Consider the following 15,267-nt stretch of genomic DNA (forward strand, 5'->3'; position numbering starts at 1 on the left):
TGGTGCTCACCTATCCGGCATCATGTGCAGGGAACCTTCCACTATAATTTATAAAGTTTAATTATATAGAAAATAATATTTTTTATATAGAAACTAGCAGAGTATCAATTACGATTAATTTTACGATAAAATATTTTTTATTACCTACTTATTTTCTTTAAAAGCGTGACTTATACTTTTGTCTAACTATTATTTAAAATGTTTATATTTTAGATAGATAATACTTATAATATTGTATTATTATTTAGAGTCTTTAAACCAGCGACGAAATCGACCTAAACCTAAACAAGCAGTATTTTATGTTAATTAAATAGTATCTTTATGATGTAAAGAGAATATTGTATGTAATGCGCCTTATAGTCTTTCGCCATCTCTCTGTTAGAGGTCTTCGAGTACACTCATGCATGGGGCCGCCCACAGCAGATTGATCTGGTCGGTCCATCGCATAGGACCTGACCTTCGACGCGGTCTAATGCCTCGTCTCGATACATGCACTATGGCAGATAAACGCTATTTAATACTAAGTTCCTGAGTACCAAAACGTTTGTGCGATAATCGATCCTCGATAGACGAAGCAACAAGCGTCTCTCTTCTTCTTTTCAACCCTTTTGCAATGTGCACGTTTCTGCGGGATACACAAAAATATAGGTTAGAATTGCGTTCGCTTAAGCCTGATCCTTGTAGCTTTTGTAATGTTTCTGATTCTCCATATTTTGCTCATTTTGTCCAGTACAGTTGTTATAGCTATACCTCTAAGTATTTCATCAATGAGTGCATTGTTCGAGAAAAATGTACCAAGATATAAGTAAGATTGGATTACTAAGCATTTCGCAATTTGAGTGACTGCTCGTAAATTTGTAAATACTGCGGTCAAAAGTCATCATCTTGATTTTCCTGCGATTAATGTCCAACCCGAACTCGAAGCTTAAAAATAATAGGAGTTTTGTAAGGTAATATGTATTTTTAATAATATTTATTAATTTATATTTAGTGAGAATAAAATATATAACAGTTATGCTATCACAGCTCAATACCGCTTGAACCAATGTATCATAAAATCTTTTTCTACCTTAAGAAGTATCGATCGATAGGAGATTATTCGGAAATTAATATTACAACAATTACTACCCGTCTTGTATTATGTTCAGCCATTGTTGCTCCTGCCTACACTTGATTGTCTGAAGATCTAATTAATTTTAGCACCTTGAGCAATAGGTAATAAATCATTAAGTTTAAATATAGCTTTGATGAATGTTTGTAAACATCGTTCACCGTTGAAATGATATCAATTTAAGAGTTAAGAAAGTTCATTGTTAAGTTCAGCCAATTGGTGGCATTTTGTGTGGGAGGGTATGGCGCCTGGCAGCAATCGTCAAGAATTCTTCAGCAGATGCTTATAGTTACGACCCAGCATGTGAATGAAAATATCAAGGAATAACTTGTCAGCGTTAACGGTGCAGTCCTGATAGAACCACTTATTAGTAGAACTGAGTAAAATAAATGAAAAAGAAATTAGTTTGTTAGGAGACGGCTTCTAATTAATGAGCAAAAGAAATAAAGACGAAGGTACTACAGCAGTCTAGGTGCTGGGCTGAAAAATTTTGGCAAAACAAATAAAAATAAGGTGTTAGGGCGGGCGTGTCTATAAAAGGCTGAGAGAGGGGGGTGTGCGGGGGTGGTAACACGATCCGCGAGCTCCAGCCGGCGTAGTGGACTGGAAGAGCAGCGGTGGCGCCGCGGTCGGGAGGAGAGGGGGAAGGTTACGGGGGGAGTGCGGGAGTGTTGTGCGCGGACGCAGCCCGGTCCCGCTCTCACTAGTCGAACGGTGCCCGACCGGTAACCTAGCGCCGACTGCCGACCGACAGACGAACCAGCGACAATGTCCTCCGTGGCGAAAACCTCCAAGTACACCTACCGCAGCAGCGGCGGTGGTACCACCGACGTCAACATCGAGTACAGCGCCGACCTGAGTGCTCTTTCCAGGCTGGAGGTAGCACCCGATCAATCAGTGCAGTGCTTGTGAAGTGTTTTGGGATACATGATAGAATATGTTATATTTTTCAGGACAAGATTCGTCTCCTCCAAGATGACCTGGAATCCGAAAGGGAGCTACGTCAGAGGGTAAGTGATCGTTGGCGCGAAATGTGATATGCGCGAGTGGCGTAGCCTTTACGGGCGCGACGCGACGCGCAGGTGTGGGCGGCCTGAGCGCTCGTTACCTCTATTAATACCGCGGCCGCCCTGCATTTTTCCGCCTAAGCTAGCTCTTACGTAAAAAATCTGTTTCTGGGCTTAAATTTGTAAGACTCAATGCTTTTCTAAAATTTTGTAATTTATATGAAAGTATTCGTATATATTTATAAAGTAATAAATTATTTAATAATAATAATATTTAACCATAATATTGGAATTTAATGATCAAGACTAATTTATGACTATGATAAATAAAAAAAATCATTTTGATTTTTCATCATTATAAGTAACTATTAAATTATTTATGAAGTTTATAATATTGTATTTTAAAATTTAAAAAATAAAGAATGCCAATGTGGTGGGTAGTTAAAAAAATAATTTATATAATAATAGATTTTTCTAAATTAGATTATAATTGACAAACTCTTAATATTAACATTTTTATAGGTATATTTATCTATTTAACTCAAAGTTTTGAGATTTTGGACATTAAAATAAATAAATAAAATTTTGATTACATTTATTTATATTATGAATATAAATTATTTTCATGATTTTATTAGGATACGAGTAACATAATTTACATTCCTATTAAGACAAGCTTTTATTAATGATTTATTCTGAAATATGTACAGTACTGAGCTGTGAGGTGTCTTGTTTCTATTTCGGTAATTGCAACTGTCGGTTCGGACGAGAAAAGCTCTCGTAAGCATGTGCTCCTCCCGTCGTTCTCGCTGTCAACTGAATACCATTACCGCCAGCTGTTATCCTACAGCTCAAAGATATATTTAGAAGTCCGGCAAAACATTCGCTTTAATCCCAACTTCTTGTTGCTGATCTTACTTTTGAAACTGGGCCAAGAGTTGTTAACCCGCTGAAAATGCCACAAATTATAAATATAATAATAGATTCTTATGCTGGTAGTAAAAATATCCACCTGAGTCACAGAACCAACCTTAAATTAGCAGAGAACAATCATTGATTTAAAACATTTTCGTATACGAATCAAAGTTAGTTTTTATAAAGAAGTTAACTTCGAGAATTTTAATTAAATAAAATTAGCTTAGGTTAAATATTTTTATAATTATGTAGTAGCTGCAATGATTTCTTAATATTTCAGATCGAAAGAGAGAAGGCAGATTTGAGCGTGCAGGTTATTCAGCTGTCGGAGAGGCTAGAGGAAGCTGAAGGTGGAGCTGAGAGCCAGGTAAATGATTATATACAAATTCATCTAAATATTTTTTTATAGTAAGATTTCCGATAATCATCAGAATAATAGCAGGATTACAAGATATAAGGTTAAATGAATAAATATAGCAGCAGAATAGAATATATAGACAAAAGAAGAGGAAGAAATAATTATAAAGGAATATAACATTGAAGATTAAGAATCACCAAGAAGATCATGTAGATTAGATTTTGTGAAATACGAAACTTTAAACAAGAAGATATATGGAGAAGCAAGAACAACTACATTAAAGTCGTAAAAGAAAAATGGAGAAAAAAGAACAATAATATGCAAACCGAACTATGTTTTTTTTAATGCATTATTATTTTAAATATACTTGCTTTGCGATTGTTTTGAGAAACATGCGAATTTATGTGAGCTATGTAAATTGTATTTTTTTCAGATAATTAAGAGAACAAAAAAGGATTCTGAAAAATTGTTAGGATTAAGTATGCTTAAATTACATGTAGATTCTATTTAAAAAAAAACTCAAACTTAGTTATTTGTCACATTGCTTTAATTTTTTTACATTCAAATTTATACCCCTAATTGATCAATAGTTGTGGGGGCATAATTTGAACTCCATTATTATATTTTGCAGTTCGAGATCAACAGAAAACGTGACACTGAGCTAAACAAGCTGCGTAAGCTTCTTGAAGATGTTCATCTCGAATCCGAAGAAACCGCTCATTTACTCAAGAAGAAACATCAAGAAATTGTTGTTGACTTCCAGGAGCAAATCGACAAGCTTACTCACAGCAAAACCAGGTGAGGAATTATTTTTAACAGGCTATATGACGTTTCTGATATGCAAAACTGCGAAATTTTTAGTAGAATTTAAGGCTTTGCGTTATTTTATCACCATTCATAAATATATTCATTGAAACTATTTTTGTTAGTGACGTCTGTTGCATTATATTCTTTTGTCAACAGGGCCGAGAAAGAAAAGTCAAAATTCCAAGCTGAGGTTTACGAACTGTTGGCCCAAGTGGAGAATATAAGCAAGGAAAAAATCACAATCTCGAAGACTTGCGAGAGACTCGAAATCACAATTAGCGAGCTTCATGTTAAGATCGAGGAATTGAACCGTACGATCGTGGACATAACATCGCACAAACAGCGCCTGTCCCAGGAGAACATCGAGCTCGTGAAGGAAGTTCAAGACCTTAAGGTATGTCACAACTTTAATACATGTGTTATAATACCATACCATTTATGTAATATATAACGTAATATTACAATTGACCTATTTACAGGTGAACATTGAGAATGTGGTGTATCTGAAGAGCCAGCTTGTAAGTCAACTTGAGGATGCACGCCGCAGGCTTGAGGATGATGAGAGAAGGCGCTCTCTTCTCGAAGCCAGCCTCCACCAGGTATGGTATATTTTAATATAATATAATAATATATTAATAAAAAATGTACTTTGTATTTTCATTCATATTAATACCACAATCTATTTTAAATCTAGGTTGAAATTGACTTGGAATCTGTTCGCGTTCAACTTGAAGAGGAATCTGAGGCTCGCTTGGACCTTGAACGTCAACTGGTCAAGGCTAATGGTGAGATCAACCACTGGCGGTCCAAGTTCGAAGCTGAGGCCGCCGCAAGAGCCGAAGAGATCGAAGAAATCCGTCGCAAATACTCTGCACGTATCCAAGAGCAAGAAGAGCAGATCGAAACTCTCATCGCGAAGATCAGCAGTGTTGAAAAGCAAAAGTCTCGTCTGCAAAGCGAGGTGAGTTAAAATACAAAAAATAAAAAAACAATAACCAAGTTAAAGTATACTTCACCAAAGTTGTTTAATTTGTTAAAAATGTTTAATATAGGTTGAAGTACTCATCATCGACTTGGAGAAGGCCAACGGAACAGCTCGGGAGCTTCAAAAGAGGACCGATCAACTGGAACGTGTCAACATTGAGATCAAGTCTCGCCTCGAGGAAACTGTGCAATTGTACGAGCAGAGCCAACGTGACTTACGCAACAAACAGACGGAGATCCAGCGTATTACTCATGAACTCGACAAGACACGCGAACAGAAGGATGCCCTTGGTCGCGAAAACAAGAAACTGGGTGGTATGTATACGTATATAGCATAAAAAGAGTTATATGGAATAGATTCTCGTCGCAACCAAGTACTTACTACAAGCTACAGATATACAAGTATTAAAATTCACACATTCATGCAGATAACTAAATTCGAAAAGAAAATCAATCCAAAACACCATCAAGTTTTAATGAAACGCGTGTGAATCTTTAAATAACTAATCTCTGTCAAAGTGTTAGTAAAGTAAATTTTAGATACTATGCCCTTCCGTATGTTCATTGGACACGTTTACCCTCGTAACAGCCTTTGATTTATTCTCCGTAAGAGATGTGAAAATAACGTGTTAGTAATAAATGATTTAAAAATTAGAAATAAATATTATACTTTAAGCCAGTGGAAGGCTTCTTTGCGCAGGATGCCGGCTAGATTATGCGTACTGTAACGGTGCCTTTTTCTGCCGTGAAATAGTAATGTGTAAGCATTAATGTATTTCGGTGTGAAGGGCGCCGTAGCTAGTGAAATTACTGGCCAACTGAGACTTAACATCTTATGTCTCAAGGTAACGAGCGCAATTGTAGTGACGCTCTGAATTTTTGGGTTTTCAAGAATCCTAAGCGGCAATGCATTGTTATGGGGCAGGCGCATCAGCTGAACGTCTCGTCCCTCATTAACATAAAAAAAACATATTAGGTAACTACTGCACACATTTAAAATGATTTTGACAAGAATAAGACAAGCGGTAACGTTCTATACACATAATTTAAAAACCTTCAATAAAAACACTATGTTTGGCGATTGTTCAATACTCTTTGTTAGTAAATACTAATCACCTGTCTTCATATAGAATTCTTATAAATCGTTAGGTAACATACAAAAAATATTGACATGTGTATATATTCCAGACGAATTGCACGACGCCCGCGCTAATCTCACTGAGTTGAACCGCCGTCTTCACGAGCTCGAAATCGAGTTGCGCCGTCTTGAGAACGAGCGAGAAGAACTCACCGCAGCCTACAAGGAAGCTGAGGCTGTATGTACATTAAACATTACACACATTGCTTATATATATTTTCTTTTCATTATTAAATGCCCACATTCCCTTTGTTATTAATTTAAAATTAATTACACTAACTAATAGCGCACGCAATTCTTAAGCTGTGACAACCAGTCTTCAAAAGTGCATGTACACAAATAATTGCAATTTATCTTAATATATATAAATCTCGTGTCACAATGGTTGTCCTCAATGGACTCCTAAACTAATGAACGGATTTTAATGGGGATTATTTCATGGAGTGCAGTTTGGTCTATTTTGAGAGATAGGATAGTTTTTATTTCGATTTGGGACCCATAAATATTTTTATTTTCAATATTTGTTTTGTATGTACATATTTTCTATGAGAGAATTCAGTGACGCACGGTTTGACAGTTCTGCTGTGAAACAATTTCATTTTAACAACAGGGAGCATTTTTTACGAAATAATTCTTGATGTTTTGAAATATTATTGGCAAATTCCTATAAAATAGTATTTTTTTATTATTATTATCTACAGAACAACGTCTGTCTGGGCAGCTAGTAATCTTATATTTTTAATCGATTTTTCCTGGAGATTACATGGTACAGATTCTATGCGGCAAATCTAGTTCTTTACTTTCTCAGTCAAATACTTATATTTGACAGCGAAGTTGATCATTAAAAGACAAAAACGAAATGTAAATATGTTTTAAAGCAAATAATATGGTATCTCGGTGGAGCGTTACCATAAGTATTTTAATTATGGTAAATTAATGTCAGAATATTCCAATATATTGGCACGCCTAATCGTATTTACTGGACTAAAATGATAGTAACCTTTGATTGACACTACACTCGTAGCAAAATATTATAATATACAAAGAAGATGGCTATACCATGTCAAGTTGGAGTTTAATATGAAAGCTATTGTGGAACAATAAAAAACTATATTAAAAATAACTGTTCTATTTCCTTTTTGTTTTAGTCTTACTGTTCGATTTTTCATAGTTAGTTGTTAGTAAGACAGTCACTTGGAACTATTTCATTCTAATAAATATTTAACTTCCTTTCAAAATTGAATAGATTAATTGATACATTCTAAATTATAGGGTCGCAAAGCTGAGGAGCAACGCTCACAAAGGCTGACCGCTGAGTTTGGTCAATTCCGCCATGATGCTGAACGACGTCTACAAGAGAAGGAAGAAGAGATCGAATCTATCCGGTAAGTAGGACTAAAACTCGATGTTCCCTCAATTATTTCGTTTATAATTACCTAAAACACGTACGTAGCAATAGTTATATATCATAAATATATAATATAGATGCTGTACTGATGCAAAGATCTTCCGCATTAATTCTGATTAGCGTCACATTGCAATAAGAATATTTTAGCGTATGCAGAATTACATTGGCATGATTCCCAATTATATTTAAAGGCCCTTCGATTGGTCAACATTAATGCATTGCAAATAGGAACATTGGCAACAGCTGATACGAATCATAAAAGTCGACTTGAACTTTGTCTACAAGGCGGACGTATTGCTTATTAATTTTTATTAAGTTTTAAATTAATAATGGCGCCAATCAAAATAACAGAAAAGAAGTGGAATAAACCTCCAACTGCAATTTATGAAAATAATTACGGATATGGAATCAATTTCTATCAACCAATGATCGATTACATAGACGCCAAAGAACGAGGCGAAACTGTAAAACCACCTCATCTGCCGTGGAATAATGAGAGAGGTTTGGAGAAATACAGATTTAATGAACCAATCAAATCGTATTCGGAGCAAGATTTAAAAAAAATGTCTCGTGAAATTTCTGCTCAAGCAAAAAAGGACCGTAGTTATTTAAGTGTTGGTGCTAGATCACCTTTTTCGGTGATTGCGACGGCAGCTGCTACAAATTTAACAAAACATATTGAAACTGAGAGTGTCTCAATAAAATCAAGAAAAAAGAAAGTGGAGAAGGACTATTTAAAATCAGAAAAACAAAATAAAATGTATAAAGAAGTGGAACGGGAACTGGCAAGGCTTGGAGCAAATGTAGAATTAGAAGCTGAACTCAAGTCCAATTCCAAACTTTATCGGGGTAAATCCGCTAGGGCAATAGCTCAAACTTTACTTGATCAAAGTAGGCTCAGTACTAACAAAGGCAAAGTTCAAATGAAAAACATTCATAATGATGAAACTATTAAGTACATCGATCAAAACAAAACATCCAAATACGGCGATGACAAAACTGCGACGGATTATAAAATTACATCAATTAAAACAATAAATGACTCATCGCCAAAAATTTGCGTCGTACAAATCGAAACAGAGATCCCTCCCATCAACAATGATTACATCGAGAAAATTAACGAATTGAAAGAAACTATAAAACTATTTGACAAAATCGATACAACTATTTTAATTAATAGAAGGTACAATAAGATCTAAGTAATCTTAAAATTGGGAGTACTAGAAACATATTATTAATATTATTTATTTTAACAGCAAACAAACCAGCATTGAAATTGAGCAGCTTAACGCTCGCGTTGTGGAAGCTGAGACCAAGCTCAAAACTGAAGTTACTCGCATCAAGAAGAAGCTGCAGATTCAAATCACCGAACTTGAGCTCTCACTTGATGTTGCCAACAAAACCAACATTGATTTGCAGAAAACTATCAAGAAGCAGTCTCTGCAGGTAAACATAATCTAAATTCATCCAAATCTGTTCCTAATATGTTGTACAATAGATAAATACGTAGTTTATACTATTAATAGAACTATACTATTCAAACAAACGAATATTTTTTTTAATTATATAATATAAAGTCGTTCCCTTTGCAAACAGTCCATAAAAACATGTCATACGAAACGATGTGCAGGTTTTGTAGGTAGGAAAGTCATTTTACCTTCCTTTCTTATAAAATTTGTTCCAGAACCTAGTGCTACAACTTGAACGTGTATTTGAGCAGTATGGTGTAATATTTATGTTTTTTTGTACAGCTTACTGAAATCCAGACGCACTACGATGAAGTCCAAAGGCAACTCCAAGTGACCCTTGACCAGTTTGGTGTTGCTCAACGCAGAATTCAATCTTTGACCGGTGAAATCGAAGAAATTCGCGGCAACTACGAACAGGTCCTAATTCATATTCTAAAATAAATATTTTAAATAAGATCAGACTAATTTACTATCGTAGGTATAATTGTGTTTATAGTTTTTCAGCTTTATATTATTAGGCTATAACGTCAATTAATTCAACAGGCTCTTCGTGCCAAGCGCTCTGTCGAACAATCCTTCGAAGAAGCCCAGACACGTATCAATGAATTGACTGTGATCAATGTCAACTTGTCAAGCAGCAAAGCCAAGATTGAGCAAGAGCTCGCCGCTGTAGCTGCTGACTATGATGAGATCACCAAAGAGTTACGTGTTGCTGACGAAAGATACCAACGTGTTCAGGTAAATTCTTGAATTCTTTAATTTGGGAAGTTTGCAGCTTGATTTTCAATACGATTATCCATAAGTTAGTTAGAGGCCAATTACAAGGACCACATATTATGGAATTAAATATTTCTAGATGTAATCCACTCTTTAATATCACTTTTTGAAAAACTATGACAATAGATTTGGATTCCAAACGAAAATATTACTTTTATTTGAACGGAATTGTAATCCGACAGAAATATTTTCTATATCGGTTTCCGTCATTAGAAAAGCAATTTCATTCATATTCTTTAAATGAAATATTCGATCATTTTTAAGGTTGAACTGAAACACACCGTGGAACACTTGCACGAAGAACAAGAAAGAATCGTCAAGATTGAAGCTATCAAGAAGTCTTTGGAAATTGAAGTTAAGGTAATAGAATTGTTTTTTTAAAGTAAAAAAATGTGTTTGTTACATAGAATAATGAGAGTGAGTCGCTAAGCTATTTTAAATTATTTTATCCCTTAGTAGCTCCACATGACGCATACCAATTACTACCGAATAGTACAACTGATTAGAACTTAGAACAGTGTCGTATTTTACGATGTAAACTTTCACCCAGCAATACTTTTCTGTAACATGTATAATGATGATACCAAACATTGTGAAGGTGTTCTGAATAGAGCTATAATACATAAAAGACAGAAAGAGTTAAATATAAAAGTAACGACTTTTAAAATTAAATACCTAATGTTATTTAAATACCAAACAATATGCTGGTCTCCGGTATTATTATTGTGATTACCACCGACTTTAAAATGTTGTAGTGAAAAATTATCTTATACTTTTTAGGTGCCTTGTTTTATAGTTTTTATTTTTTAATTCGGTCTTTTTTACAAAAAAATACTTACCACTTGTAAGGGGTGGGAGGGCTCACGTGATGGAAACCTTTGAGATAACTGCCCTTTAACATGGGAGTATCCTTTAAGCGTTAAGGACCCGAAGTTGTATCAGTTCTGCAGTTGGTAATTGCTTACACAAAGTAGCTATAGGAACAATGCTCACAAAATTTACGGTTGTAGAGTGGTAGCCGTTATTATGACACGAATGGAATTTTGCATTTTGATGTAATGTCCGGTGGCAAAATTAGGCTGCTGGTAATTAGTTTGATAAAACTAAACCACTGCTTTGAGAACTCTCCCGATTAAGTTATCAGCATCTGCAATTGTGGAAAATAATGTCCTCAAATAAAAAAAAATGCATATACATCGCACGACACGCCACAAATTGGGATATCATTCCCACCATCTGGATGTGTAGTGGTCCTCCACTGTGCGCTTTTCAAGGAGCTTTCTTCCACGTACTACAAAGCTGTGGAATGAGCGGGTACCTTGAAAACTTGAAAGTGCATACACCTTCTTTAAAGGCCGACACCACTCCTGTCATTCCTCTGGTGTTGGAAGAGAATGTGGGCGGCGGTGATCACTTCACACCAGGTGACCCATGCGCTTGTTTCTCCTCCTTTTTCCATACAATAGAAAAAAACGAGACACGCGAAAAAGTGGTAATTGTTATCAACTACGTTATCATTACAAATTATGGGAAAGTTATTTATATGTATGTAGAAAAAGTACTCAACCTCCGGCTTCATCAACAGATGGGTTCAATAGCACTAATTTCATCCTGTTTGAATTTGGTTTGTTAAACTCGCTTTACTATTTTTTCTTCACCCGTTAAATTCTTAGTTACCTTATAAAGTTGAGGTGGCCATTTGTGATCTTCATAATCAGTTTCACCTCATCAATTAATGCTTTCTGGAGTATTTATTTATTCGGGAGTATATCCTTTCAGCAAAAAAAAAATACTTAGACAAACATAAACCTGAAAATTAAAAGCTGAAGTTCACTTTCTTCAATTGCCAGTAAAGCCTAAAATTCAATCTATGGGCTACCTACCGATATAAAATACAAAAATTAATTTAAAATGAATATCAAAAATTAAATAAATATACTTAGGAGTTTTCAGCTTTTGACCACCATTACTATGTTCACAGAATATCTCAGTGCGCTTAGAAGAAGTTGAAGCCAATGCCATTGTTGGAGGCAAGCGTATCATCAGCAAACTTGAGGCTCGCATCAAGGATATGGAACTGGAACTTGACGAGGAGAAGAGGAGACATGCTGAAAGCATCAAGATCTTACGCAAGAAGGAGCGCCAAGTGAAAGAAATCATGATCCAATGCGAGGAAGATCAGAAAAACATTATCCTCCTCCAAGACTCTCTTGAGAAGTGCTCCCAGAAAGCCAACATCTACAAGAGGCAATTGGCTGAGCAGGTAATGTATATAAAAACACACAGCGTTCATATCGAGTTTCAATATAAAATAATATTTCGCAAGGGTTGTTTTATGTACCTATACAACATATCTTAACATTTGTTAATGCCTTTTCAGGAGGGCTTCTCTCAACAGAGCGTAACCAGAGTACGAAGATTCCAACGTGAACTCGAGGCAGCTGAAGACCGCGCCGACACTGCCGAAAGCAATCTCTCTCTGATTCGTGCCAAGCACCGCACATTCGTGACCACCTCGACTGTGCCTGGGTCTCAGGTGTACTTGGTGCAAGAGTCTCGTGCTCTTAGCACAGAATGAGCGACCTTTAATTAGCCCCACCTCACCAGCATTTCTCAACACCAGCAAGGGGCGCAATTCCGGTCGGGTTAAGCCTAGTCGTTCGATAAGTGATGTTTAAGTTCCGATAGATTGTACAGGTGCACACCAATCTAAGGTGCTCACCTAGTTACTCTCGGAAGTCCGGGATGCACTCTCGTTGGATGGCTCGCCCTAAAGCTATCAGCTGCCGTGTCTCCACATTGCCAATGCCATTCATCGACTGTTCATCCCATTGCCATTTTTATTGTATTTATAAACATTTCAAATAAAGGAACCAAAAATAAAATAATGCTTTTCATTAAATTTCAATGTTGCTTAACTATACGCCACCATGGTACTTACCTTGATATAACTTATATATATTTTAATGATTTTTATTTATTACTTTGTGCAATACACCTGCGTTTGTATTTGTAATTACTGTTAAAAATAAATGCTATTTATGTTAAATTTTAAAGAATAAAAAAATAATAAAAGTATACTTATACTTGTTTTATTTGGATATTTCATTTATATAGATGATTGGCAAAACGGGGTGTAAATTAACTTGGATGTGAATAGATGCATACATGGATAATGGACGATAGAAAGCAGTTAATAATCAATGAAATATAGTATAGAAATCGTGATTTAAATTTTTTTTTCTAACATGGACTGGACTTTGGGTTTTGGATGGACTGTATGTTTAGAAAAAAGGGTTTGGTAAAGCCATATGTACAATTATTATAAAAGATACAAAATTAACTAATTACTATTGACTTTGGGTACAAATATCCCGCTGTACCAGCTACACAAGAAGTGACAACTATTAAATTCTATAATAGATTTAGTACTTAATAAATGTCTGTTCGATTTTATTTTATGTCATTTATTCATTATTAATTATACTTACAAACATTACTTCTTGATGCATAATATAACTTGTACAATGTAAGTCTCAGAAGTAAAACAAAGAGGCACCTGCAATGTTATCACTAGGAAACCCTGTGCAGAGTTAACTAGTCATTACCGTCTGCTATGCAATTTAATTTAATGTTAATATGAATGTGATAAAACTAAAACTACACACTTTTTATGTTAATTTAATATATAGCTACCTTATAATAAAAAAAACTTTAAAAAATTAAATGAGTCATAGATAAAGCAAATAGTAATGAATACATATAGGTACATAATTAAATAAACATATTAAGTAATATCAATTTTTATTTGACAATACTCTATTTCATCATAGCTTAATTGTAAAACCCACTCTCGTACTGTAGATCTTACTTTGTCAGAAAAGATATCCGCAATTTTTTATTATTTGCTAGGTTATATATTACTTTTTATTATTACCGAAGTTTTACCTTTGAAGAGAAGAACTGTGTCATCGGCATATGATATTTTATTTTACAATTTGGAATATTCAGGGAGGGAAGGTCATTTATATAAATTAAAAATAAGGTTGGACCCAAAATACTACCTTGCGGTACGCAAAATTCTACTTGGTTTATGTTACTGTACTTGTGATCAATTTTAACACTTCGCTTTCAGTTTTTAAAATAGCTGTGAAAGAATAAAAGTGCATTACGTCGAATCCCTAGACATTCAAGTTTTGTCAAACTGTACCAAATGCGCGAAATTTAATTAGAAAATTTATTAAAAAATACCATCCCTAAAACATAAATCTCCTTGGATAGTATTTACACAGAAATATGCTAAGGCATATTAATTACAGAAACATTAGGTACCTTATTCGTAAACTATTGGCTCTTGCCTGTCATATATATCTTAATATATAAAAATTACGTGTCACGTTGTTTGTCCGGGATGGACTCATATACTAATGAACGGATTTACATGGGGATTACTTCATGGACTTTAGCCCACCTTGAGAGATATTAGAGTTTTTATTTCGATATAAGACCCATAATTATTTTTATTTTCAATATTTGTTATGTATGGACATATTTTCTGTGAGAGAATTTATTGACGCATGTTTGACAGTTCTGCTGTGAAAAAATTTCATTTTAACAACAGGAAGCATATTTTACGAAATAATTCTTTTTGTAATTTCTTATTTAATATAATTGAAAAAGTCATTAAAAGCAGTATTTAATTTACAGAACAACGTCTGTCGGGTTTGTAATTATATATAATAATGTGAGGTACCTCACGTAAGCCACACTAGCGACTTTGTGAATATTATAAATATTTAATTAATTTTAAAATAGAAAATGTTGAGTTTCTTGCGTACTCTTCACAACAAAAGCAGCTTAAGAATCGATGGTAATGTATTTAAAAATATTTCACTTTGTCTTAACACCAAGATCAAATGTAAACTTGTAAGTTGAAGTAGGGAGGCGTTACTTTTTCGAAGTAAATTCTTTTCGAAAATGAAAAAATCAAGAATAAAAGAATAATCGGGAGAAAAATTTAAAGAAATAGACATTTTAACTGTTTCCTCTCAATATATTCCTGATAATATTGTACATAAGAACAAAAGTAAATTTGCTAGAAACTGTCATAATCATAATGATGACACCAGGAATAAGCAAACTTATTATGCCAAGTACTTGGCTTCCATTGTAGTGGTAGATTTTGACATTCAATAAAAAACAATTATTCTACAAAATATAATGTTATTAAAAAAATAACGTGCTGTCGCTGTAGTAGTATCCTACTTGGCGTTATCTCTAGATGGCCCCAAAA

General features: G+C 34.6%; 2 protein-coding genes across 2 annotated transcripts; both read left to right on the forward strand.

Annotated features, from left to right (window-relative positions):
* Nucleotides 1–1,824: 1,824 nt before the first annotated feature.
* Nucleotides 1,825–13,054, forward strand: LOC126978844 (paramyosin, long form). The gene is made up of 16 exons (XM_050827942.1): nt 1,825–1,990; nt 2,065–2,121; nt 3,314–3,400; nt 4,023–4,189; nt 4,355–4,592; nt 4,678–4,797; nt 4,893–5,159; nt 5,251–5,497; nt 6,371–6,498; nt 7,593–7,705; nt 8,985–9,174; nt 9,480–9,614; nt 9,741–9,935; nt 10,239–10,334; nt 11,956–12,237; nt 12,355–13,054. The coding sequence occupies exons 1-16, from the start codon at nt 1,880–1,882 to the stop codon at nt 12,550–12,552; spliced, it is 2,631 nt and encodes an 876-aa protein (XP_050683899.1). The 5' UTR covers nt 1,825–1,879; the 3' UTR covers nt 12,553–13,054.
* On the forward strand, nt 7,719–8,972 carry LOC126978861 (paramyosin, short form-like). Its single transcript, XM_050827975.1, has one exon. It carries the CDS (start codon nt 8,058–8,060, stop codon nt 8,925–8,927), a length of 870 nt encoding a protein of 289 aa, XP_050683932.1. The 5' UTR covers nt 7,719–8,057; the 3' UTR covers nt 8,928–8,972.
* Nucleotides 13,055–15,267: the final 2,213 nt, after the last annotated feature.

The sequence above is a fragment of the Leptidea sinapis genome, chromosome Z, assembly GCF_905404315.1.
Source record: "Leptidea sinapis chromosome Z, ilLepSina1.1, whole genome shotgun sequence".
NCBI lineage: Eukaryota > Metazoa > Arthropoda > Insecta > Lepidoptera > Pieridae > Leptidea > Leptidea sinapis.

What these genes read in the sequence shown, in the direction of transcription:
- LOC126978861 (XM_050827975.1), top strand. Translation starts at nt 8,058, where the DNA reads ATGGCGCCAATCAAAATAACAGAAAAGAAGTGGAATAAACCTCCAACT.
- LOC126978844 (XM_050827942.1), top strand. Translation starts at nt 1,880, where the DNA reads ATGTCCTCCGTGGCGAAAACCTCCAAGTACACCTACCGCAGCAGCGGC. An exon ending in AAAGGGAGCTACGTCAGAGG is followed by an intron (nt 2,122 to 3,313) that starts GTAAGTGATCGT and finishes TTAATATTTCAG; the next exon opens with ATCGAAAGAGAGAAGGCAGA. An exon ending in AGAGGCAATTGGCTGAGCAG is followed by an intron (nt 12,238 to 12,354) that starts GTAATGTATATA and finishes ATGCCTTTTCAG; the next exon opens with GAGGGCTTCTCTCAACAGAG.